This window comes from Cavenderia fasciculata, assembly GCF_000203815.1.
Source record: "Cavenderia fasciculata unplaced genomic scaffold Scf_ET2XIPL01COFD4-5, whole genome shotgun sequence".
NCBI classification, from domain to species: Eukaryota; Evosea; class Eumycetozoa; order Acytosteliales; family Cavenderiaceae; genus Cavenderia; species Cavenderia fasciculata.
The window spans coordinates 872,145-899,022 of NW_004457695.1; the positions used below are offsets into that span (position 1 = coordinate 872,145).

A 26,878-nucleotide genomic window follows, 5' to 3' on the forward strand; every position below is an offset into this window, starting at 1 on the left:
ATATATATATATATATTGTATTAATTAATCTCTCTCTCTCTTTGATATTACTAAAGAGATGCTTATGAAAAGAGACTTAAAAGAAAGAATGAATGAATGCAATATTAATGGATTGATTGGTTCCCAAACGAGTTATAACCATTTTATTTTTTAAAAGCAACCTCCACAACTCCAACATCGAATCTGAGGATCAGATTCTTACGTGTACAGCATTATGATGATGATCATCATAAGTGTGCAACTTCACAACTTCCCAACTTTATTGTGATCACAATCTTATGACACAACATTCGTGTTCATTATACAAAGTGAAAGCAAAGCAAAGAAGATGTGGTGGGGGTTTTGGTTGATAGATTATTCTAGCCGAGAATCCCCGTCCTTTAAAAGCCGATATTAATATCTTATTCACGTGACAGTAATACTATCGGAACAAGAATGAAATGAATCAACAAGTATCGTGATAGACAACAACAACAACAACATACTATACTATCACCACCATACATACTACACAATCAGTATGTGAAATTGTATGTATACAAATATTATATTACATATCTGCAAATGTTATTTTGTTGTCTTGTTGTTTATGTTTGTTCACACTTGGTTGAGTTGATGATAAAGATAGGTAGTACTATTACTATCATCACCATCATCATCATTAACATCATCATCTTTCAAGATTGGTTGGGGGTAGAGTGCTTGAATAACAGAACAGAAAACAGAAATTAACACGCACACACATTGGATAGATAGTCAGACGGACAGACAGACCGACTGATAGATAGACATATTGGTATCTATTTTGTCTATTTTTGTCAAGTCGTAGTACAACAACAACAACAACAACAAAATAGTAAATTAAAGGGTTCAATATAATATGTTGATGATGATTAATCAACAGATACCCTATAGATAAAGAGACAGAATGGTAGTGTCTTGTTTATCATTCCATCTCTTCTCTATTTGTCTATCTTTTTGTCCTCATCCAATAACAATAATAACAAAAGAAAAAGAGGACAATCAATAATAATAATAATAGCAACTAGAACTTGTTTGGTTATTATTACTACTATTCAACCAAATAAAGAACAACAGGAAATAGAACAAGAACAAGGAGGCAAGCGAGTCATTATAGTCAGTATATAAATCATGATGTATGTAATCACCCGACGAGTAGTCGCCGCACCCTCTTGGATATTAATAGTAATGGAGCACAACCTACAAATAGATCCACTGTTGTTGGTTGGTGGGTCATCATCATCATTATAATCCTTTAATTAATTGGATTCACTCCACTCTCTCCATTTCATTATAATTGATTGTTGTTGTTGTCCTCCATTCAATTCAATTTCCTCCTCGTTCAAACTAAACAATAACAGGAATAATAAATGGTAAAAAGACACTTATAATATTATATATAGTGGCATCATTTATTTATTGAATGGTTGATTGATTTTGTTGTAAACTAGCAAAACCTGTCAGGTCTGGATTGATATTACTTTATTTTAGAGAGAGAGAGAGAGAATTAAATATTTAATATTCTATCCCATCCATCCATCCATCATAATATAATATAATATTGATCAATCAATCAATCCATCCATCCATATTTATTATTTATTTATTTATTTATTTATTTATTAACAATTTATATTTATTTCCTTTTTAACAAAAAGTGGATCAATCATTAATCAATTGACAAGCATGGCGTCTGTTAGAGGAGCAATTGTCAAAAAAGGTGATTTAGAAATATCATGTATGTATATCCAAAACAAAACAAAATAATTGTATATATATCTTCAATTTATAAATTAATCTTATTATTATTATTTATCTATATTAGTATTAGAAACAAAAGGAATTAAAGATGGAGATATATTTTGTATATTGGATCTTCCACCAAACAAACCTTTCAAAACTCATCTTTTTAAAGGTCCTGATCCAAAATTCAATCAAAAGTTTATTTTGTAAGTCAAAAGATAGACAAGCAACAAACAATAATATTATTACTATTTCTATTATAGATTAACTAATACTATTTAATTTTTAGAGATTTAATGACATTAAATGATGAAGAAATAATAATTGTATTAAAAGAACAAAAACTTGGAGGATCAAAATTTCTTGGACAAATTCAAATTCCAATCAAGGCTTTATCTATTGCTCCTGAAGCACAATGGTATTATCTCACAGACAGACCATCCAAGGCGGGCAAGACACCCAAGGTGGTCAGTGGCAGTGTGTTGATCCATTTGAACTTTATTCATCGTTATCAAAAGAATAAGCCACAACCAAGTGGGGTGGGACCATCGGGACAACAACAAAAGGCCAGTCCATGGACAAATGGAACTTTACAGGCCAACCCACCTACACCTCAGGCGTCATCGTCATCATCTGCACAAATCCTTCAAACCTCTACCCCATCATCAGTGTGTAGTAGCCAATCATCGTCTTTTTCATCGTTTGAATCGATCGAGTACTCTCAAGAAGAAGCAGTTATCATCGAGGAGACGTTAAAGGACAAGGAGAACATTGTCATGAAACAACTCAAACAACAAAAGGATATTATCAAACAGTACAATGAAACAATTGGTCGTCGTTCATCTACCAATCCACAGGACAAGATCAAGATGCAAAAATTGCAAGAGGAGATTGATGAGATGGAGAAACTTGTCTCCAAGTCTACACCGGCCATCAAACCAATTCCAGCCAGCGAGATTAACACACTTTCATCTCAGTCGGCAATGGAGCGGTCTGCTTCCTCATCGACATTGTCTCGTCGTTCGACACCACTCAATAGAACACTCAAAGATACTTCGCATGAAAGTATCTCTAGTACTCGTAGTGTCAATGCCAGCAAGATTGATATTTCCAAGTTTAGTTTTGACAAGCAGCAGCAACAACAGCAGCAGAGCAACACTCCCATGTCGGGCACCATCAAATCGTCGTCATCACTGAGCGACCTTGAGATTCGTGTCAAGGTCATGTCACTCGAACTAGAGAATGAACGTCAGAGCAAGGAACAAGTCGTCGAAAAGAACAAAATGCTGCTCAAAGAAAACGAACGACTCGAGCGAGAGGTGGAGAGGGAAAAGTTGATGGCATCTGCTACATCCTCGAAAAAGATTGATGATCTTACTCTCAAGGTCAAGATACACGAGGCAGAGATCCAGTCACTCATTCAAGAGAAACAAATCCTCGTTGAAAAGGCAAAGATATTTGAAAAGGATGCTGATCGTTTGGAAAAGGACTTGGATTATGAAAGACAACTTAAAAGAAAGGAAGGTGATAGAAAAGAGTCGGAACGAGGTGAAGTCAAGAGAATGACAATGGAACTAGAATTGGCAAACTCCAAGATCAGACTATTGCAAAGTGATTTGGAAAAGAAATCCTATAGTAGTAGTATGAATGGTGCTAGTTTTGGTGGTGATGCTGAACCTCAAGTTCAAATGCTTCAGGTAGAGTTGGAAAGCGAAAAGAAACTAAAGGAATTGGCAACTACCCGAGTAAAGACATTGGAAAAGGATGGTGACAAGGCAGAGAAAACTATTCAACGACTCGAAGCAGAGGTGGCAAGAACAAACAAACAGCTGGAACGTGTGACAACGGAAAGAGACCAATTGGAAAAGAAGGAACGCGAGTCGGTTGCCAGAACCGTCGAAGAAAAACTCAACGAAGCCATCAAGCTGCTCATTCAACTCTCGTCGAGCAGACCAGATGGTGCATCAGTCATTCTGCCACCAAGCTATGACATTACCGTTGCCAGAAAGATCAAAGACATTCAAGAAAAGGTTATTCAACAACAACTTAAAAACAGAGAAATGGAATTGGGATTGATGGAGATGCGATCACAAAGAATCAATCGTCTTGTCCAAAAACAACAAGACATGTCGGATGAAGACTACTTGAACGATAGTATCGACGACGAGGAAGACGAAGATTGTTTGACTGGTGGTGAGGCGAGATTGCGTGTTGGAGGAGCTCGTGGTCGTGCTCAATTGCAACAACAACAAATCTCTATTCTTGTCAGCAAGTTGGATAAATTGGACAAGTTGGAAGAGTTGATGAGAAAGTTGGACAATATGAAGACAATGGTTCCTGCTGGCGGGGATACCACCGGTGCCCCTTCCTCTGGCAAGCGATCCTACACTGACATTAAAAATGAACTCACAGCTCTCCAAAAGACCATCTTTAACGACAAGGCCCCTGAAAAGGAGCGTGAAGAGGCCAACATCAAATTTGAAAAGGTCTATCAAGAATTGGTTGCAACTGAAGAACATAAACGTGAATTATTACAAATTCAAGAAGAAAAGAGACGAATCAATGAACCTCTTAATCAAAAAGCTTTACAAAAATTATTACCAATTTATCAATTATCAAATATAGAGTAAGTAGTAAAAAGAAAAAAAAGAAAAAGAAAGAGAGATCAAATATTAATATTTATTTATTTATTTATTTATAGAAAAAATGTAGAATTAAAAGAAAGGGTTAGATTAAATCCAGAATTAACATTGATTGGAATGGATCCAAAGGCTATATTATCCAAACATCAAAACGACTTTTTACATTTCTTCCTTGCTAATTTGACATTGGATGAGTTGAGAGCCATTAGAGTAAGCTTGCCAAAATGGAGAGCTGACCAAAAGAAACAAGTCGAATGGACAACCACACTTGAAGAAAGAATCGATCAGTATGCAAAGAATCCTCCTGCTCCCAAACCAGCTCCAAGCTCAACCAAACCAAAGGTCAATATCAAGAAACCACCACCTCCTCCACCAGTTGCAAAAAAAGGTGCTATCGCTCAAGTTGATCCTCAATCAAATATAATGAATGAATTATTAAAAAGAAGAAAAAGAGTTGAATAGTAAAAAAAAAGTGAATACAGTAATAATTTTGTAGTAATAAATCTCTTTGTCTATTTATTTTTTACTAAACAATTATCTACTTGACAACCATATGATAGCAATACATCGATCCATATCTTTTGATGAGCGGCAAGTCTATCACCTTCACCCTTTACTTCACAAAATTTAATTGTATAACTATTATTATTATTATTATTATTATTATCATTATCATTATTATTATTCTTCCAAAGGAATAAATCTGGTGCACCACTTGAAAAACTAGAGAAATCTTCAGACATTAATTTACAAATATAGGCAATCAATCCTCCACCAAATGAATCTGACAATTCCATTAATTGACTATATATTTATAATATATTATTAGTAAGATTGTCTCTCAGAACAACTGATTTCTTTTAATTTCAACATACGATAAAGAATATCTTTCCCAACTAATACCTCTGACATTACAATTTTCATTCTTGCTCCAAATCATTTGTAAATGATCTCTTCTATCTTGATTGGAACTAATTTTTAATTGCTCCAACTTATTCGTGATCAAATCTTTTCGAGAGAAATAAAATTCTTCACTTCCAAAGTCAAGTGGAGAATCTTGATAGGGAGACTGGAATACATGTGGAATATCGGAACAAAAGATAATATCCCAAAAGAAAAACATGAAAAACTCGATAAAGATACCTGTTTCACAATGAATTCCTTCCATACCCTCTTCATTTTTGTAATAATCCAATGCTGCATCTTCAACCTTTCCAAGTGATCCATCTGAAAGATAGAACTGACTTTTTACTCCTGATCGTCCATGAGATTCCTTTTCATAATATATCGTCACCACACTTGGTTGTTTTAAATTCTCTAATAATTTTAATAATCCTGGTTTAATATCTTTTTTACATGTTCTATAAATAATAAATAAGAATAATATAATTAATATTATTTTATATAAAATATATTACTATTATGTTTTGAATATACGTTACTTTGTTAATTTTAAATATTGTTGTTCAAGTGCTAATCTATCACCAGTTTTAACAAGACAATCTTGAAGAGCTCGTTCACAAATGATTAGAGCATTTTCTTTTTGACCTTGATGTTTGGAATTGATGACAAGACGTAGCCACCAGTCACCACGTTTACCAGAACAAAATGGAGAGTCTAGTAGAAACATGTAAAAGTAGTTGGCATCGTCATACTTTTTCATACGCTCTAATATGCCAACACCTGCTGACAATACTTTGGTATACACCCAGCCAGGTGTAAACTTTAGTGCAAAAGAGTACACATATTGGAGTTTAACAAGTGGTGATAATTTTTCTGTACAAGTTTCCAAAATCGACGACAAACTATCCTCTTCACCATTTTCAAAGATGAACTCGATTCGTTCCTCTAGTTGTCTGCATTCTTCATACTCTATGAGTTCCTGTCGCGTTTTGAATATTCCATTCTTGTCTTTGCTCAATCGATACTCTGGATACCGTATGCCAAGTATATTATGTACAATCATAGTCGTTGAATTATGTGTTGTCCAAGAGAAAAAGAATAAATGATGAATCATTCTAAATACCTGTACTACCATTCTTTTAATTTGTATACATTTTCCTAAACTATCTTCTACTGACCTATAAAAATAAATAAAAATAAATGAATCAATCAATCTATACTATTATACTTTACTTTATACACCTATTTACCTTTTAGTTTTGTTAAAATTATTTAAATTTTTAAAGAATGGACTACCATTTGAGTTGGTTGGACCAGAATCCATTTTGTTGACGAGTTCTATTAAACGTGGTTTGGTTGCACCTGATGGACACGATGCTCCCAATAGACGTTTTAGACGATCAACTGGAAGTAGAGGAGTCAATTCCCTCCAGTCGTGGTGGTTGGTAGTACCATCGTATCGCTCGAGTAGACCACAGTCAATCAACTCGTCAATACAATCATCTATATTGTTGATCTCTGGATACAGGATGTTTTGAATTTGAAACCACGGTCCCTTTCGATTGTACAAACGTACAAACAAATGTTGAGAGTCTGATGTAAGAGTGTAAACGAATCGATTGACTGCTTCAACCTCCTTGTCAGACAACAAATGTACATCTCTTTCCAAAACAGTTTCAGTGACCAATCTAAAATCATTTACATAGTATTTTGTTCTTTTTGGATCATTGTCTACGTATTGTGACAATGTGACCTCTTGTGGTTCCTTTGTTCTTGTTACTCCATCATTTTCATCTTCTTCGTCATCATCAATAGATACACAAATTGGCATTGTAGCAAATTGACCAGATGAAATAGAACCATTTGAATCATTACCATCCTCCATCATCATCAACTTGTCTGTTTGATTCTTCATTCTCTTTTGAAATCTTTCCATTTCATCGGTTGTCGTTGTAGTTGTATTTGCAGTTGCTGTTGTATTCTTTTGCTTTTCATTTTCCTTTTCTTCATCATTATCATCTGTCAAATTAATGATTACCAAATGACTGTTATTAATTATATCACTTGATCCCAATGGTGTCTTTTTTCTCTTTCCACTACTATTATTATTATTGTCTCCTTGACTATTTACAGGTGAATATGATTGTGATTGTTGTGATTGTTGTTGTTGTTGCTGAGAAGATGGAGGAGTTTTAGTTTGAGATGACGATGACAGTCTTGGTGAAGGAGATGTATTACTATTACTGTGACAATCATCTATGATTTGTATTGAGCTACTATGTGAAGGTGATGGTGTTTTCAACACTTGTGATACAACAGTTGACACTGTCGTAGTAGTAGTTGTTGTCGTCATACTAATCTTGTTTCCATTGCCATCATCGTGTTCAGTGACCTGTGTTATGTGGTTAACCTGTGTCTCTTGTTTCTTTGATGGAAAGAACTCTAGCATTGACGATTGTCTTCCTGTAAATGATGGAAATGTCTTGTTTGACAAATGCTTATGATCATTGTTGTACTTGTCCAATGCGGCCGAAGACTGCTTTGTTGGCGGCTTTGTCGACGGCTTTGTCTTTGCTGTAGTAGTATTTCTTTTCATTCTTTTCTTCTTCTCCCTCTTCTTTTCATTTATCAACTATCTAATCTATCTATCTATCTAATCCATACATTAATGAAATACACTACAACAAATACAACTTATCAACTACCTAACTTTAGTACAAAAACAAAAACCTGAAGAGACGTTTCTCCAACTAGTAGAAAAAAAAAAAAAATACTTTTACAAAGTACTCATGCTAAGTATTTTTGATGATAATATATTATATGTATATTTTATTAATTAATAATAAATGGGACGATTTTTAAAAAGGAGGGATGGGTGAAGGGTGTATCCATGGATTCTACTATACTCTATTCTTTGTTATTTGGTTCATATTTGTTATTTATTCTTACATTGCTTCCAATCTTCTTACAATTTCTTGGAATGAAGGTCGTTGGGAAGGATCTTCGGACCAACATTCAGTGATGAGTCTGGCAAGTGGTGCCGAGACGTGTGGTGGGATGATTGGACGGAGCTTGTGCTGTCCGACAGAAATGACAATCTGGAAGGTGGGCATGCCGGCGTATGGATCCTCTCTGGTGACGAGCTCCCACAGGACAATGGCAAACGAGTAGATGTCTGCCTTTTCAGTGTAGGGGTCGTTTCTCAGCACCTCGGGTGCCGTCCAACATGGAGTTCCTACAGGGGTCATGGTGGTCTTTTTGTCGAGATGTTGTTTGAAACTGGTAGACAACCCAAAATCACTAATCTTTACACGGAAATGCTCGTCGACAAGCAGGTTGTGTGACTTGAGGTCACGATGGATAATGATGGGGTCGCAGCAATGTAGGTAGTTCATACCCTTGGCAATGTCGAGTGCCATGCCCTTTAGACGTGGCCAATCGACCGTGATCTGTTGGTCATGTAGAATTCTGTACAACGAACCTCTAGCCATAAACTCCATGACAATCAATACTTCGGGTGGGTTGTTGCAAGTACCCAAGAACTGACATACATTTGGATGACGTAGTTGCGACATGATCGTTGCTTCCTGTGCCAACTCTGTCAAAAACTCTTCGTCGTCGTCGGTCAGCAGCTTAGCCTTTTTAATGGCCACGGTAATACCACGCCACGTGCCCGAAAACACCTCGGCGCAACTACCCCTACCAATTCTATTCTGCACAACAATCTCTGCCATCTCGATTGGCTTGATCTCAAACAATGTACGATAGTCCAATATAGGTTGTGCCTCGCTTCCAATAGGTACAAACTTTTGCTTTCTCGCCTGTATCTTCTTGACTATAAAATATACCAAAAATCCAGTTATAAACACTGCTGCCAAACCAGACCCAATTGCAATATAAAGTAATTTATCTACTCCTGGATTATTTGGTTGTGCTGCAACTAATAAACATTGAATAATCAAACAATAAATAGATATAAATAGATAAATAGGGTAGTTAATATACTGTATATACTTTGTGTTTTTGTTTGTTTTTTGAAAATTTACCAAAAGAGAAAATAGATTCATTTGTTGGATAAGAGTAAGCACCGGAATCATCAAATGTAACTTGGACAGTTACATTGTAATCTGACTTTGTTTGTAATTGGAGGTTGGGGGAGACACAAACAATGGTAGACATGTTGATAAAGGTGGCAGTGGTAGAGACATTGGAAAACCGACACATAGGGTTAGACTTTAAAAAGCCGGCACCCGAGACAGTGATGTGTGTACCGCCTGTGACAGGCCCGCTGAGTGGCGAGATTGACGAGACAGAGTAGGTGGTGGGACCGTAGAAAAAGGTGAGGCTGACACTACTCAGACAGAGGATCGCCGAGTTGGCATACAGATTAAACTGAATAAAGTTGGTGCCATCGTAGTTGTAGGTTGGCAATCCGTTGCTATATGTCTTTTGAGCCATCGTACTCTGCTTGACACAGTTGGGACAAGTAGACAGGGCATTGGTCGATAGTGGGAGGATGGCAAACACATCACTGTCGACTTGGACAACCACCTGTGGCGTGTTTTTGTCAAATGGACCATAGAGTGTCATCTCGATTTGACGTAGCACCGTATCGTCCGATGTGTTGTATGGGTAGGGATCGTTGAATGTGAATTTACCTCCATTCCAATTATCAGTGTCGTTGGAACATACGTAGGTTGGTGCGTATGTCGTTCCGGCCGGACACGTCGTATTACTGCATTGTGGATTACCTCCTGATAACTCTAGTGGCATTGTTATGACTGGTGTTGGTGGGTTGTCTACTCCACCAGACGATGCCGAAAACAAACCACTCATTCTATTGTATTGTTGACCATGATCTGTGACCCAGTCCAATTCAATTAAACTTGACAGTGTCTTTGTGTTTACATTTATAAATGATTTTCTATTATTTTGATTATTTTGATTATTATTATAGTTATTAGTATTATGTTGTTGATAGTTGTTATTATTGTTATTATTATTATTATTGTTGTTGTTGAATGATAAATATTTATATTTTTCAATGTGATCTAAAAAGTGAGAGGTGTAAGGGTCGGACTGTTCATCGAGTAAATTATTGTAATACTCCATGTACCGTCTACCGATACCATTATCTCTTTGTTGTTGCTCTGTACAATGTACTACTACTCCCTCAATATTACATATAATAAATAATAACCCTATAAACAATAGGTATGATGATGACGAGGGTGTCATCAATGATCCTATCAAATAACGACGACTGCTTCTATTACAACTTCTACTACTACTAATACTATCTCTCTTGCCTCTTATTGTTGTTGTTGATATAGATGTATCTAGTATAGTTCTCCGTTGTTGTTGTTGTTGCTGCTGTTGTCCATTATTACTACTACTATTACTACTATTACTACTATTACTACCAACTCTCAACAGCAGTTCTTTCATCTTGCTTGTTGAACTGCTGTTGTTGCTGTTGATTCTCTATCAATCAATCTATCTATCTATCTATCGTGTTTATCTTTCGTTATTTAGTTTGTTTGTTGATCAATAATAACGAATGTATTGTATAAATATATATAAATATATATATATATATATTTCAATTATTATTATTTGTGTTTATAGTGCAATGTTATAGTTATGTGTGTGTGATTGATTGCCTTTAAAGAGATAGATAGATCTTTAAGCGCGATATCTTTTGTCGTGGGTGGGTTGACTTTAAGAATGAGGGGATGTGGGTAGGTACACTGGCCAGGGGGAATGTGTGATTGTTGTTGTAAAGTGTGTGTCTTTGCGATGTCAGTGTTTTCTCTTTGACAGAGAAGAGTCTCACTGAAAAAAAGCCGGGGCTTGCTTTCAACTCCAATTCAAAAAAAAAATCAATTTCATGGGGCTCTTTCTCGCATTGGGGTGGCTTCTTAGAGCAAGACCAACTTAAATGATATTTCAAACGAATCGTCTCTTTTTCTAACTCAACAAGTAAAGTAGTTGTACTCGAGTTGTTTCAATCTTTTCTTTTCTTTTCTTTCTTTTCATTTGTTTAAAGTACATGAATTTATACGATCCATCCTCTCTCTTTCTCTCTCTTTTCACCAAAGAAATCGTCTGACAAGTTTCCAACAACAACGAATCTTTCTCGTCGTTGTTGTTGGTCGTGAGAAAGAAACGGGCTTGGATAATTCAAAAAAAATATCAGGCTCTTCCTCCGACGAATCTATAATTAGTATTATTATTATTATTATTATTTGTTTGGAGTACTCTAATAGTAATAATAATTACAACTACCATGATGTGCAATATTAAATAAACATACTACTACTACTGCTACCTATGATGATGAATCTGACCTATATTTAATATTTAAGAAGATATCTTCTTCTTGCAAAAAAATAAAAATTTTATACAACTTTTATAAAGTTATCTTCACACCCCCATCATCCATTTTAATTTAAATTAAATTATTTGTTTAGAATTCTATCTTTCTTCATCTAATATTTAAATATTAGTCAATAACAACAATGACAACAATAGCCATTTCAGATAACGATGTTTATATTGTAGAGTGTGTTCGTACACCAATAGCAAGAGGATACAAGAATGGTGCATTGCATTCGATGCAACCTGTCGATTTGTTAGCAGCTACTCTCAAAGAGTTGGTCAAGAGAAGTGGTATCGATGCTGCATTGGTTGAAGATGTTATCTGTGGTGTCGTCAGTCCTGTCAATGAACAAGGTGCAAACATCCCAAGATTCGCTTGGTTAAAGGCTGGTCTACCAAAGAGTACTCCTGCTGTTCAATTAAATCGTATGTGTGGTGTAAGTAACTAAATAGAATACATAGAAGAGTATGTTGTAAATAGAATAGAATAGAATACTTATATCTTTTATTTGTATTTGTATGTTTGTGTAGAGTGGACAACAAGCAGTTCATTTTGCAGCTCAAGGTATTGCATCTGGTCATATCGATATTGCAATTGGATGTGGTGTTGAAATGATGAGCGTCGTTCCAATGGGTAGTGACTGGCAATTGGATAACCCAGACTTTGCCAAAGGTTTTGATTTCAAGGTTTTACATCAAGTATGTTAAATGTATATATTAATATAATATTAATATTGTATTAATGATTTTATTTATTATTTGGTTGTAGGGAGTATCATCTGAAATGATTGCAGAGAAATATAAATTGACTAGAGATGAGTTGGATCAATTTTCTGGTCGTAGTCATGAGCTTGCTGACAAGGCTATCAAGGCTGGTTATTTCAAGAGTCAGATTATGCCAGTTACAGTCACTGGCACAGGCAAAGTGATTGAGAGTGACGAGGGTGTACGTGTACCAGTCGACTATAAGAAGATGAAGACACTCAAGACTCCATTCAAAGAGGGTGGTTTGATCACTGCCGCCAACGCATCACAAATCAGTGATGGTGCGTCAGCCGTCTTGCTAGTATCTGGTAGAAAGGTCAAAGAACTCGGATTACGTCCACGTGCTAGAATTGTAACATGTGTTTCGGTTGGATCAGACCCAGAATACATGTTGCTCGGACCCATCCCAGCCACCAAAAAGGCATTGGACAAGACCAGACTCAGTATCCACCAAATCGATGTAGTCGAGATTAACGAAGCCTTTGCATCGGTCGTCTTGGCATGGCAAAAGGAATTCAAAATTGATCCATCAAAAGTCAATCCAAATGGAGGTGCCATTGCTCATGGTCATCCACTTGGTGCTACTGGTGCCATTTTAATGACAAAGTAAGTCATACCCCACATACATTCATACATAATTGCATTTAAATAATATTTATTTATTTATTATTTATTTATTTTTAATAGGATGGTCAATGAATTGGAAAGAACAGGAAAGAGATATGGTTTACAAACTATGTGTATTGGATTTGGACAAGCAACTGCTACCATCATTGAAAATTGTTCATATATTCCACAATCCAAATTGTAATCAATCACTACTTTGTACTCTGTATAGTACTGTACTACTGTATATTTATTTTCATAAAGATAATCAACTCACTTTCAATGTTTCAAAATGTATATTTAATATTGCTATGTTTGTGAACCTTTTTAAAAGTTTTGAGGTTCCCTCCTTTTTTTTTTTGATCATAAGTCTGGAAATAGTCGTTGCAATGCATTAACAAGTCAGCTAAATCAGAACTTAAAAATGCTTAAAAGAAAAGAAATAGAGAATGATAGTGATGATGATGAAAAGGAGGAGAGGGAGAGAGTATACACAAGGGCAGAGTTGGATAGACTGTACAAACAAGATGTATACGAGATATGTTTAAAGAGAGGCATGCAATCAATCACATACGACTCGACAAAAGAACAGTTTATACAAAAGATACTCAAACAACAAGAGAGACAAGACCTTCATTTAAAGAAGATTGAACAACTCAAGAAAGGAATTCTTACAGTAAATGAACCAACACAAAAGGAAAAGGAAAAGGAAAAAGGAACAACAACAACATTAATAGAACTACTCCAAAAAGCAAATTTATTAAATATTATTGTGACCATCAAAAAAAACAACAACAACAAAATAAGAAGAATAATAGTACTACAAATAATAATAATAATAATAATAATAAGAATGATGATGAATATTATAATGGATATGCATTACCGTGGTTTATCATCAAGAATATATTGACACTAGCATACAAAAGTACTGGTTCAAATATTTGTACATGTGTGTATAGTGACCGACTAGGAGAACTTGTTTGTAAGAGAGACAAGTTTAGTGTTAAAAAAGATAGACGACTATTTGTAGATATGCAAATGCAACCTCTAATACAAGAACATTCACTCAAACGAGAGGATATGTGTCCTACACATCAATACTACTATGATATGGAGTACAAACCATCAATCCGGTTTGGGTACAATCACGACCACTTCATTAATGATGATAGTAAACGTTGGAAACGATCATTGTCACTCGTATCAAAGAGGGTGTTTGGATTGGTGTCAACCACTCTCTTGACCAAAGTTACTATGCGACCAACCAAGGAAATGTGGAATCATATCAAAAACAAGTATTGTATCATCAAGAGACCTACTACATTGACACTCCAAGACTACTACGAGGATCACCACAAACACAGATTTTTTCTTTCAAGTGAAATGGAAGAGGACAAAGAGGTGTTTTTTAAATCCGATCATCCCAACAAAATCATACCAATGGATCTGTTCAAAGATGTTAAAAAGATATATGTCAAGACTTCATACCTATTGAAAACAGCCGATAATGTAGTCAAGTTGTCTTATACTATACCCAACCTAACCAACATTGTACATGAACGTGGTATAGTCGACGTACCCACCTTTAGAGCACTCCTAACATGTTTTAGAGGGTTGACATCACTCAGTCTCGGTCATACCTCTGATATTGACCATTCAGAGATATGTTTTACAATGCTCAGGCCTGGTACATCAGTCACCAAGCTTATCCTTCCCAATCACTTTAATTGGAATAGGTTGGATGCTCGAGTCAAACAGAATCTACGTGTCGTATCATTGGTATCAAACAAAGAGACAGGTGTGCTTCCTGAACTCAAACAAGAAGATTTCCCTAAACTCCAACACACATATCTCACAACGACATACAATCAAGAAATCAATCAAGCCAGTCATACCAGAGAGTGTTTGGAAGTTTACTATTTTTTCATCTACTTATAGTACTCGGGATGTATGGGATTTTACATTTATTCCACATGCCAGATTGGTTAGATTTAAAGGTTCCGATTACGATCTTACAAACAAACATTCTAAAGATCATTACCATAGTATCGCCAAAACAACAAACATGATTGACAAATTGATTGTATATTCACCAAGTGATATTGTCGATAGTCAAGTCACTTGGTTTAAACAATTAGGGTATCAATATACTGGTTCAACATTTAAAGACAACTCTTTAAAAAAATTATTATTTAAAAAAAAAATATTTGGCAAAAATAATAATAACAATAATAACATTAGTAATAGTAATAGTATATTAGATAATAGTAGTATAACAGAGAATAATAATAATATTAGTAATATTAGTAATAATAATAATAGAATATTTCCAAATTTTATTATACGTAAAATTATTAGAATGGTTTGGTATGCAAGAGATAGATGTACATCGTGTCTATGACCAAGACTATTTGGATAGATTAGAAGAACATAATCCCAAGTTGGTATATGATCAGGAATTGATTGAACACTACCACTCTGTTAAAAATCAATGTGCTCTTCATGCATCAACAAATAAGCCATTTAAACTACTCTATCATACAATGGTGGAATCTAATCGATCAAGATTACAATTGACACTCATATCCAAAGATTTGTTTGAATATATCTCTATCAACTTTTTCAACAATACCTACTATTATCCAACACAAAAAAGTCAATACAATGTATTGAAAACATTTACATCAATTACTTGTTTTAAAGGTCAACAACAACAACGACAACAATACTTACAATCAACAACAATAATATCATGGTTAAAAGATGCTGATAAAAACATTACAAGAATTATCACTCCAATGGCTTCAGACTTGGAGTATATACCATTATTCCATTCATTGTCAGTACTGGATTTAAGGTAAACAGATTATGATATGAAACGGATAGGTATACCAGAGATCCCAGAAGTCATGTCTCAACTTTTTCCATCATTATCAGGATTACCAATCACCAAACTATACCTTCCTAATACCTATAATAGTCCCTCGGCCTACTCAACACTACCAGATAATATCAAACTGTCTCTTCGATCAATTTCAGTTGATTTTTCAGCCAAAGATGATTATTATAATCATCTAGAGAAGGAATTTCCAAAGCTGACAAGCTTGGTCATCATGAAAAAAACAAGTAAAGTACAACAACTCCCCAAAACAATCAAAAAAATCATGTCAAAGTGTAAACAAGCAATCGATTTCCTCCCTCTCAATCAATCAGTTGTCACCTTTAAACTATTTTCTGCAGGATATAGTCTGCATGGTATTTTAGACAAACTGTCACCAATCAAACATGTCAAAACTGTCACCCTACAAATCGAATCATCTCCTCCATTGGATTTAGATCAAGACACCGATTTCAAACTACACAGTATTGTATCCAAACCACCCATTTGTTTGAGAAACAAGAGAAGTGATACACCAGCAATCTACTCTGATCTAATATTTCAGAGGATCGACGTTTTAAATAAATAAATTGAACAAAAAATAAATAAATAAATAATATATACATTATTGTTATGACCTCCCTATTTGATTGTTCATTTTTGGTCAATAGTAATTAATTTAAAACAACATCTATGAAATAATAAATAAATAAATAAATAAAATATTAAATTTGCAAATATTCAAAGTTTTTATTTACTATGAACGACCATCATATTCTCTAATTGGTAGAATGTCTAATCAAACATGTATACCAAAGTCAACACATCCATCCGAACAAATTAAAGGATATTGTCCATTCAATGCAGGTGAACCTTCTTTAACTCCTGTTGGAGAGCATTATATTTACATGAGTGGACCACCTTGGAGTTTCAAAACTTCCGATGACCATAATGTCGCATACTCAGTATGTGAATTAGAACCAATTTCAGAAGTATATGTTCCATCCATCGGTACAGATGGAGGTTCAATAACAATCAACAATCTATCACAATTCAACATTTCAACAATCAACATTACATTTTACAATCCATCCAAACAACTCTCAAAATCATGTCAGATAACTCAAACAAATGAAACATCAGTCACTTGTATAGTTCCACGTCTATCTGGATTTCACAATGTAATTGTTCAAGATGCTAGTGGAACCAGCTCAACACACTATGCATGGCAACCATATCCACCATTTATCAAGGCTGTCTATCCATCATTCGAAGCCAATGGGTTGGTTATACTGATTGGTGATAACTTTGGTGATGATACCAACAATCGAGTATCTGTACATGTTTCAACATCTAATATTCCATGTAATATTACGTCTGTATCATCAACTCAAATTATTTGTCACCTCGGATTGACAATGTAACAATGGGAGCAACTCCAAATGCACCATATATTGGTGAATTTGAATCTAAGATGTATCAATGTTTTAATCAATCATTGGATATGATTGGATATGAAGCATTTAGATTTTGGCAAGGTGTATCAAACAACAGTGTCTATAATATTTATGATCGAACAGTGTCATCCAACATTAGAAATGTAAAGTATTACACACCATTGATTACATTTTATACAACCGATACACCGATAATTGATAGTGTTACGAATATTCAATTTGGACAAGCATCACCCATTACAATCAAAGGTAATCATTTTGGAAAAGACCATTCATATGTTTTGGTATTCTTCAATGAAAAAGACACCAACACTTTATGCAAGTCACCAAGATTTATTGGAAACAGTTATCGACAAATGACATGTTTATTGGATTTTGGTCTTTCGAATCCTGTATCTGATACATCAATCATGATCAAAGTGGCTGAAAAGAGTACAACATTACATCTGGCACAATGCACTGGCGACTGTAATAATAGAGGGATCTGCAACTCCTCAGTGGAAGTTGCGAATGTGATATTGGTTATGATCCCCATGTGGATTGTTCATCATTGGCAAAGAGATATCAACTACTCAACACAACAGTTTTCAATATTACAACATCAACTCTATCAACCAACCAAACGATTACCGGTGTGATTGTCAACTTTACAACCGGAATTCAATTCATTCGAGAGATTATCCACGACAACTCAATCATTCGTTCAATGTCGATGGATGTAGTATCTTGGGCACAAGACAATCAAACACAAGGTAATTTGACATCTTTTGGAGAATCAATATTCTATGGTACAACCAACAATCAATCGACTCGGTTCCATGTTACAATTGGTCAATTCCCAAATACCACGATAAATACCTTTGCAGGTGAAGATATGCAATTGTCATCAAACTCTCTCAAATATACAATTAAAATCATTGATTGGGTATGGTCATCGCCATTCAGCACTCTACAAGTCATATTCCATTCAAGATCAGATTCAGTTGAATATGACTAGTGTGGAGTCATGAAGGCGCGCAGAGATGTATCAAGTGGTAATCAAATCATATGGACTCGAATTCAAGTTGGACGAACACTCCTCAACTGCAAGATAGCGGTAGAATGATTATGGATAACTCTACAATCATGCCATCTAAAGTCACAGTTCTTGCAGACTATCCATTCTCTCAACAAATCGATAACCAAGGATTTAATCTTTTAACCACTTTTCATTTCCCTCAGTTCAGTCAATCGGTTGAACTCGATCCGGTGTTTAACGCGCTCATTCTCGATGATGATTCCCATTTACCGTATGAGTGTACAGAGACCTCTTCTGAACAATGGCCAACAATATTGGTGGCAGTAGTTGCATCAGTTGCACTGTTCACTATTATAGTGATAGCAGTCATTGAAGCGACTCTCAAGCAACAGACCACCAAATAGTGAACCCCCAATAGAAATGGATTTCTTGCAAACCCTCAACAACAACAACAACAACAACAACAACAACAAAATAATAATAATACCAACGAATAAATAGTAATTTTAATTAAAAATAAATAAATAAATAAATATGATCTATATTTAAAGTAAATATCAGAATGACCCATTGCTATTTGAAACTCTGAGCTTTGATCACTTCTTAGACACCAAACCAAGTTGAGCATGTATCGTCGGTACATGCAAGAGAACGCACGACTTATTATTATTATTGTGAGTAGAGTACTACTCTTGTTAACATTTTTGATAAATCTCTTCCAGATCTATCAATATTTTACACTTATTGTGTGGTTGTTTTGCGGCAAACATGTAGTTGAAATATTTCTTGTTCTGTAGAGAGAGAGAGAGAGAGAGAAAAGAAAGAATAATAATTGGTGGGTGTTAGACGAACTACTACTATCTCCACTTTCTCCCTTTGCCCTCTCACAACCTTGATAAATCCAATAATAATAAATTAAAATTATTATTGTTTTTTATTTCCTCCTCTCATGTGTTCAATAGCTTGCTGCTACTATATTTAATTCTAAAAGACTCTGACACCTCTTTTTGTCTACACACATAGCAAACCAACATCAAAATTAATCCTACAATTACTACTTTCATTTTTCATAGACATCGTTTGGTCATCTTTTGTTTACACTGCGACAAATTGTACACCAAATAAAGAATGAGTGCACCTCCAAAACCATCATCAAAGAATCCAGGAGGTCCTCTCCCTCCAGCAGGTACTGCTGCTCCAGGACAGTATCCACCAGCTGCTGGAGGACAACAGCAATACCCACCTCAACCATACCAAGGTGCTCCTCTTCCCGGTCAATACCCTCCACCAGGACAACAATACCAATACCCACCTCCATTACAACAACAACAACAAGGTGTACAACAATACCCACCTCAACCATACCAAGGTGCTCCTCCTCCCGGTCAATACCCTCCACCAGGACAACAATACCAATACCCACCTCCATTACAACAACAACAACAACAACTATACCCACCACAACCACAAGGTCAATACCTACCTCCAGGACAGCAACCACAACAAGGTCAATACCCTCCACCAGGCCAACAAGAACAATATAACATCCAGGAGTAGGACAATATCAACCACCTCCACCAGATGGTCAAGGATTCCCTGTTTCAACGGCCAAACCAGGTGTGCCAACTGGTAAGAACCTAGTTCCACTCCCATGATGATACTACATAAGAATTTAATTAACTTGAAGAAAATAATAATTATTATTTATTTCTTTATTTTTTCAAACATAAGTTCCCTCCTTTTTTTTTTTTTTAGTATTATCTCTCGTGTGTTGCATTTACAATGTTAATCTATATTTAATTGCTATGTAATCAGATTTGGTTAAATGGTTAAAAGAAAAGAAATAGAGAATTATGATGATGATGATGATCATGGTGATGGTGATGTTGACAATGACAAAGACGAGATACACTATATAAAAGCAGATTTGAATAGACTGTATAAAAAAGATATATACGAGATATGTTTGAAGAGAGGGATAGCTGAAGTCACAAACAAATCAAGAAAAGAAGAGTTGATACAAAAGATATTAGAACACCAAAAGGAAAAGGAAAAAGAGCCAAAGAATAATTTAATAGAACAACTTTTTACCTATGATTTTTACTATGGGAAAAGAGAGGACAAAGAGGTGTTTTTTAAATCTGACCATCCCAACAAAATCATACCAATGGATCTGTTCAAAGGTGTCACCAAGATATATGCCGATGCATACCTCTTTCTCAGCGTCGAAAATGTATCAAAGCTATCATATACGATACCCAACCTAACCAACGTTAATGTATCCTATATCGACCCACCCGCTCTCAGGGCCTTGCTCACATGTACGTTTAGAGGTCTGACATCGGTCAATCTTGGTAAAAACTCTCATGAAGACTTTTCAACAATATGTGTACAATGCTCAGGCCTGGTATATCGGTCACCAAGCTTATCCTTCCCACACACTTTGATTGGAATAGATTAGATGCTAGAGTCAAGAAGAATCTCAGGGTCATATCATTGAATCCAAACAAAGAAACAGGTTTATATCCAGTGCTTAAACAAGAAGATTTCGCTCAACTCGAGCATATCCAGATCTCGCATCGTTATTTACTCAAAGATTCAAAGCAACGCCAACTCTTCATACCAGAAAGTGTTTGGAAATTTACCATCTTATCTGCTGTCAGTTCCCATCACCCATATGATTTTGCCAAGATTCCACAAATCAGAATGCTTAGGGTTCTAGGTTATGTCAATCACTATGACCTTTCAGGCAAGAATTATGGTAATTTATATATATTCACGAGGTGATGTTATTGAAAGTCAAGTTACTTGGTTCAGAGAAATTGGTTATCAATACATTGGTTCAACATTTAAAAATAGTTAAAAAAATTATTATTTAAAAAAATAGACAAATTTAATAATATTAATATTAATAATAGTATTTTAGATAATAATAATAATAATAATAGTATAATAGATAATAATAGTATATTAGATAATAATAATATATTAGATAATAATAATAATTATAGAATATTCAAATTTTATTATACGTAAAATTATTAGAATGGTTTGGTATGCAAGAGATAGATGTACATGTGTCTATGACCAAGACTATTTGGATAGATTAGAAGAACATAATCCCAAGTTGGTATATGATCAGGAATTGATTGAACAATACCACTTTGTTAAAAATCAATGTGCTCTTCATGCATCAACAAATAAGCCATTTAAACTACTCTATCATACAATGGTGGAATCTAATCGATCACGATTACAATTGACACTCATATCCAAAGATTTGTTTGAACATGTCGCCTCCAACTTTTTCAACGATACCACCTCTTATCCAACACAAAAAAGTCAATTCAATGTATTTAAAACAATTAGATCAATTACTTGTTTTGATTCTGACCAACAACTTGAATTCAACATCATGGTTAAAAGATGCGGATAAAAATATCACAAGAATTATTACTCCAATGGTTTCAGACTTTGAATATATTTCATTGTTCCGATCCTTGTCAGTACTGGATCTAAAAAAAACAAAGTTTTTTGGAATGCGCGAACATTATTTCAAAACTTTTCTCATCATTTTCAGGAATACCAATCACCAAACTATACCTTCCTAAAGGCTACAATCGTTCCGATGCCTACTTGACCCTTCCAGATCGTGTCAAACAGTCTTTTCGATCAATCTCTATCAACTTCTTCCATTATTATTATAATCTAGAGAGGAGGAATTTCCAAACTTGACAAGCTTGGTTCTAAAAAAATCAAACAAAACACATCCACTTTCTCAAAAAATAACAAAAATCATTTCATCAGGTCCAAATACAATCGATTTCCTACCTCTCAATCCATCAGTTGTCACCTTTAAACTATTGGCGGCAGAATCTATCTTTCCCAGTATGCATGACATTTTAAAGAAACTGTCACTGATCAAATATGTCCAAACTGCCATGCTACAAATCAAATCCTCTCCACCATTGGATTTAAATTCATCTGATTTCAAACTACATGGCAGCGTATCCAAACCACCAACTTTAAAAAAGAAAAGTCGCAAAAAACAATCATATTCATTTTTAATATTTAAAAGAATCGATAAAATCAATCAAGAGTGATACCTAGGTTGCCATACGACCAACACAACATATTATAGAGAAAGCAGGATAAATAATTTGGTGTGTGACAGGATATCTTATCGATAAATAGTGGATGTGATGGACTCAAAGTACCTAAATATACACCTGCAGATAATTGTTAAAAATTAAATAATAAATAATTATTTATTGACTATTCTTTCATTTTAATCATTATGAGTATTAATTTGATTTAATTCAATGTACCCAACTTGTTTGTTTTTAAGGGCATCCTTTTTCTTATAGACGATAATGGCAGCGCTTACGCACACACAAACAGCGAAAAAGAGAGGACCAACATACTTTGGTAGCATAAAGGGGTGGAAGAATTTACCTTTATCTTCAAGATGGCTAGTATCCAGAGGTGTAAGTGAAAAGTCATATGTATAATAAATCGATATATTAAAATGACTTGGTGGTTGATTAAATATAGTTAATGGAGATTGTTCTTGTTGTTCTTGTTGTTGTTGAAGATTATGATTAAATTGTAATTGTAATTTATAATTTTTAATTTGTAATGGTCCAAGTTTAATATCATATCCACCAACATCACCAACATCACCAATATTATTATTATTATTATTATTATTACTATTATTAAAACTTTGACTTGAATTGCTCAATAAGTCATTATTATTGATAGTATTAATTTTTTTAAATGAAATATAATGTGTTCCTGGATTGAATTCTGATTCTCCAGAACACTTGTGACTGAGACTGAATTCACCATCAATCACAATGTCATCGAGTGATAGTGAAGAGGGGTGTCCCAAGGTTTGATGAGTGTCGAGATCAATGCCATCCAATAATGTTTCATGTACATTGGAAACTGTCAATAGCGAGTTGTTAAAGATGTTTGAAGAGGATAGTTGGATGGGAAGTGAATAGGTTGGGTCTTGGCTAGCTGCGAATAAATGTTGTACTCGAAGGTGAAGTGTTGGCAAAGAGGTGGAAGAAAATTCAGTCACGTCATCATGATATTTAAGTGTCATGAGATGAAGATTTAATGGTAATTCATCATCATCACTATTAAATAATCCCAAACTCGTTGAATATTCTAATTTATATTTTTCAACAGATTTAATTCTTTTCATTCCAATTCTAAATAGAAATTAAAAGTTAATAAATAAATATTATTCTTTTTGTTTTTCTTTTGTACTACATACACTAAAGGACTATTAATTATAGTTGATAATTTCTTTTGAATTTGTAGTGAATTTTGAATAGAATCAAAGTTGATAAAGAGTTTACCGTCGACGGTGGTACTATCTTTTTGTGCGAATCCAAGACCACGGTAATCATCTTGTTGAAGATTACGATGAATCATTACTTCAATCTCACCTAGTCTAGGAACTGTAGAGCCCAATGATCGATCGGAAAAGACAGTGAATTGTAATTGACGGTCTTTAATATCGATCGAATTGATGAGAGGATAGTAACGTTGACCAATGGGAACAGATTCATCACAACAGTGTCTTACTCTGCTCTCCATACCGTTATCCATAAAATACTTGTATTGTTGGTTGATGAGACTGGTTTCAAGGTCAATCACAGTTTCCTTGTTAGGTTCACCTTTGACACGATATCCCAATTCAATCAAATCTTTGTCTGTTTGATTTGTATCTTTGTACAATCTAACATATTGAGTTGAAGTTGGTAAACAATCATCATTATCATCTTGATCCTCCTCTAAATATTGATAATGAACAATTGAATCAAATAAATGACCAGTAATCTTGAATACTTTAATCTTTTCATCGTCATCATTATGATGATTTCCAAAAATGACCTTTTTAGGATCCGAATCTGCAACAAATATATATGCTCCACTCTCTGTTGTAGAATATTGACTCAACTAATAGAAATTAAAAGAATTAATTATTAATCTAATTTTAAATAATATTTAAATATTTGACTTACAGAATTGGTAATATTAATGAATGAATTATTATTCTTTTGAATTGATTTCATTATACCTTTTGAATTAAATTCAATGTTGTTAAGTTGGTTGGATAGGGTTAGGGGTTGGGTCTGTCTGTTACGATGAATTGGTTGAACGTTTGATGGATCGTAGACGAGTGGTTGGATGGGAGATGACGCAAGTGAAATGAAATAGGTAGAGATACCCAATGGCTTTACATTTGCGGTGAAATAGACAGAGTATTGGCTAGTGGGTTGATCACGAATACAACGACGTTGTAAAACGATGGGGACGATTTGGAGTGTCTGAGAAACACCATTTTCATCGGCAATGACCAGTCTATTCAACAGAGACGTTTCACTACAATTGACACGGATCGATACAATTTCCTTACGAATCCATCCCAATGAATTGAATATGACCACCGAATAGGAATCATTTCGCTTCAATGTTTTCAAGCTGTCAATGACAATGGTTTGTTGCAAATTAAATAAATTGTTTTCTTGGTCTTGGTCAATGACATTATTAGTCGCGTCAATCACACCATCGTTTGCATTTGACAATAACAACAATTCCATTGATTTTGACATGATATCGTTACACATTTGTCTTGCACTTGTCAACTTTAATAAATAATCATACATTACATAACTTCTTGCTGTTCCAGTTACTGCATCATGATGTTGAGTAATTGCCAACATCTAAAAAAAAAGAAAAAATATATATTAATAAGATGGTTAACCATAAATATAAAACTCTTCTTTGCTACATACTCTTCTTGCAAATTGAATTGAAGGGAATAAATTATAAAAATTGGTAGCAATATCTTGAGACATTGTAGCTGCCTTGGCTGATGCAATACTATAAATAAAATCAGTACTTCTAATTAAAGATGATATTTCTCTAATTTGTCTTTTTGCAATTGGTCTTGATGTATAAAATCCCTAAAACAAAATATAAATAAGTATAAAGTGTTATTTGAATTTGTTATATATATATATATGTGTTTATATTTACAGTCCAAGGGTTTGAAGATTCGGTAATATAGGGGAAGAAATCTTTTTTGAATAATGGAACGGTTGATTGTTTTGTTTTCATTGCAAATTGGAGAAAGTTGTAGTACTCGGTGAGCGTGGAACGGGTCACTACCATGTCGTCGAAATGTTCGTTCAACTGATCGATGAGGTAATCACCCTTTGTAAAGTCTTGGTCACTTTGATAGGCAAAGTCGTCTCCAAAAGTGACGAGGATGACATTGGTACGATAGGCATCGGCAATGGTACGCAGACCATCTGCAAATCGGTCACGATAGATTTGAATCTCGCTGACAAAATCGTCATAGTCTATCTCGTCGGGATACTTTGGACCGCCTGAATAGCCATATGCTTTGTATAGCGTATTGACAAACAATCTTGAATTGTTGAGCGAAGGCGACCCCTCCCACACAAACTGCAGCTCTTGTGTCTCTCGCATCGACGCTTTGAGCGTGTCTGATAATCTGGCCGCCACAAATGACTGGAACCCGAGTGCAGGGTACAGCGAAGCAGTCTGGCTCGAATGGCCAAACGGGTCGATCTGCCAGCCGTGTCGCACTGTCGTGTTCAAGTTTTTAAGTACCCATTGATGTCCCTCTGTAATCTGGTCGAGTACATCAACCGTCACAGGAAGAGCTTCATCATTCATCACCCATCCACCTCCGATAATCTCCAATTGTCCATTATCCACCAATTGTTTAAATTGTGATCTTCTCTCTAAACTTTGAACATTCCACCACATTTCTAAATACCCTCTTTAAACACAAAAAAAAAGGAGAGGTTAGTTTCTTTCTATATCTATATCTATCTATCTATCAATCTATCTATTATTATATTACATACATCTCTGACCAAATAAATCTCTTTGAACTATCATCTGTCAAATGATCGAGGATACGATCGAGAATGTTTTGTACTTGGGTGTCATAGTATTCTTCGACAGTTGACAACCAACCCAAATCACAGTGACTGTGCTCGACCCACATTACGTAAAGCTTTGATTCGTCATAATCTTGATAATTGCTGCTATCGCTGCTACCAAATGCACCATACGTCACTTGACCAAACAATAGCAACAAGGTGAGTTGAATGATCAAAAGCAACCCTAAAAATTTCCTCTTGTTCATCATCTGACCCTATTTTTTTTTTTTTTTTAAATTATTATTATTCTTTCTTCTTTCAACTTATATATATATAATTATTTATTATGATCTAGAAAACATAACATCTATCAATAGAACTCTCCCCTTGATTTTAAAATCTTTATTGAAGAAGAAATAATTAATTGAACAAACCACCGATAGGATGGTATTATTCGGACCGATTGAAGAGAGAGCGCGAGGTTCTAGGGGTACACCCACCCAATGTTGAGTCCTTCAAAGAGA

At 34.8% G+C, this 26,878-nt stretch overlaps 11 protein-coding genes across 11 annotated transcripts; 7 read left to right on the forward strand and 4 right to left on the reverse strand.

Annotated features, from left to right (window-relative positions):
• Positions 1-58: 58 nt before the first annotated feature.
• Positions 59-4,868, forward strand: DFA_07926 (C2 domain-containing protein; the record flags this gene model as incomplete). The annotated part of the gene is made up of 7 exons (XM_004355367.1): positions 59-98; positions 158-233; positions 824-856; positions 1,680-1,759; positions 1,847-1,970; positions 2,054-4,390; positions 4,466-4,868. The coding sequence occupies 7 exons, from the start codon at positions 59-61 to the stop codon at positions 4,866-4,868; spliced, it is 3,093 nt and encodes a 1,030-aa protein (XP_004355419.1).
• Positions 4,869-4,918: 50 nt separating this feature from the next.
• On the reverse strand, positions 4,919-7,905 carry mtmr15 (myotubularin related protein 15; the record flags this gene model as incomplete). Its single annotated transcript, XM_004355368.1, has 4 exons — positions 4,919-5,210; positions 5,282-5,767; positions 5,849-6,487; positions 6,560-7,905. 4 exons carry the CDS (start codon positions 7,903-7,905, stop codon positions 4,919-4,921), a joined length of 2,763 nt encoding a protein of 920 aa, XP_004355420.1.
• Positions 7,906-7,954: 49 nt separating this feature from the next.
• Positions 7,955-10,757, reverse strand: drkC (protein tyrosine kinase; the record flags this gene model as incomplete). Its single annotated transcript, XM_004355369.1, has 4 exons — positions 7,955-7,987; positions 8,020-8,059; positions 8,259-9,249; positions 9,356-10,757. The coding sequence occupies 4 exons, from the start codon at positions 10,755-10,757 to the stop codon at positions 7,955-7,957; spliced, it is 2,466 nt and encodes an 821-aa protein (XP_004355421.1).
• Positions 10,758-11,830: 1,073 nt separating this feature from the next.
• On the forward strand, positions 11,831-13,329 carry DFA_07929 (uncharacterized protein; the record flags this gene model as incomplete). The annotated part of the gene is made up of 5 exons (XM_004355370.1): positions 11,831-12,127; positions 12,222-12,389; positions 12,460-13,061; positions 13,143-13,262; positions 13,326-13,329. The coding sequence occupies 5 exons, from the start codon at positions 11,831-11,833 to the stop codon at positions 13,327-13,329; spliced, it is 1,191 nt and encodes a 396-aa protein (XP_004355422.1).
• Positions 13,330-13,485: 156 nt separating this feature from the next.
• DFA_07930 (uncharacterized protein) lies at positions 13,486-15,002 on the forward strand (the record flags this gene model as incomplete). Its single annotated transcript, XM_004355371.1, has 2 exons — positions 13,486-13,737; positions 13,869-15,002. The coding sequence occupies 2 exons, from the start codon at positions 13,486-13,488 to the stop codon at positions 15,000-15,002; spliced, it is 1,386 nt and encodes a 461-aa protein (XP_004355423.1).
• A 127-nt stretch (positions 15,003-15,129) lies between these two features.
• On the forward strand, positions 15,130-16,531 carry DFA_07931 (uncharacterized protein; the record flags this gene model as incomplete). Its single annotated transcript, XM_004355372.1, has 3 exons — positions 15,130-15,361; positions 15,387-15,921; positions 16,045-16,531. 3 exons carry the CDS (start codon positions 15,130-15,132, stop codon positions 16,529-16,531), a joined length of 1,254 nt encoding a protein of 417 aa, XP_004355424.1.
• Positions 16,532-16,733: 202 nt separating this feature from the next.
• On the forward strand, positions 16,734-18,396 carry DFA_07932 (uncharacterized protein; the record flags this gene model as incomplete). The annotated part of the gene is made up of 3 exons (XM_004355373.1): positions 16,734-17,321; positions 17,417-17,791; positions 17,878-18,396. 3 exons carry the CDS (start codon positions 16,734-16,736, stop codon positions 18,394-18,396), a joined length of 1,482 nt encoding a protein of 493 aa, XP_004355425.1.
• Positions 18,397-18,625: 229 nt separating this feature from the next.
• On the reverse strand, positions 18,626-18,787 carry DFA_07933 (uncharacterized protein; the record flags this gene model as incomplete). Its single annotated transcript, XM_004355374.1, has 1 exon — positions 18,626-18,787. The coding sequence occupies one exon, from the start codon at positions 18,785-18,787 to the stop codon at positions 18,626-18,628; it is 162 nt and encodes a 53-aa protein (XP_004355426.1).
• Positions 18,788-19,545: 758 nt separating this feature from the next.
• DFA_07934 (uncharacterized protein) lies at positions 19,546-20,487 on the forward strand (the record flags this gene model as incomplete). Its single annotated transcript, XM_004355375.1, has 5 exons — positions 19,546-19,924; positions 19,969-20,046; positions 20,173-20,224; positions 20,254-20,355; positions 20,427-20,487. 5 exons carry the CDS (start codon positions 19,546-19,548, stop codon positions 20,485-20,487), a joined length of 672 nt encoding a protein of 223 aa, XP_004355427.1.
• A 315-nt stretch (positions 20,488-20,802) lies between these two features.
• DFA_07935 (uncharacterized protein) lies at positions 20,803-21,853 on the forward strand (the record flags this gene model as incomplete). Its single annotated transcript, XM_004355376.1, has 4 exons — positions 20,803-21,178; positions 21,201-21,275; positions 21,344-21,382; positions 21,429-21,853. The coding sequence occupies 4 exons, from the start codon at positions 20,803-20,805 to the stop codon at positions 21,851-21,853; spliced, it is 915 nt and encodes a 304-aa protein (XP_004355428.1).
• An 852-nt stretch (positions 21,854-22,705) lies between these two features.
• Positions 22,706-26,620, reverse strand: DFA_07936 (uncharacterized protein; the record flags this gene model as incomplete). The annotated part of the gene is made up of 6 exons (XM_004355377.1): positions 22,706-23,639; positions 23,705-24,393; positions 24,459-25,160; positions 25,233-25,403; positions 25,477-26,248; positions 26,337-26,620. 6 exons carry the CDS (start codon positions 26,618-26,620, stop codon positions 22,706-22,708), a joined length of 3,552 nt encoding a protein of 1,183 aa, XP_004355429.1.
• Between the last annotated feature and the right edge of the window lie 258 nt (positions 26,621-26,878).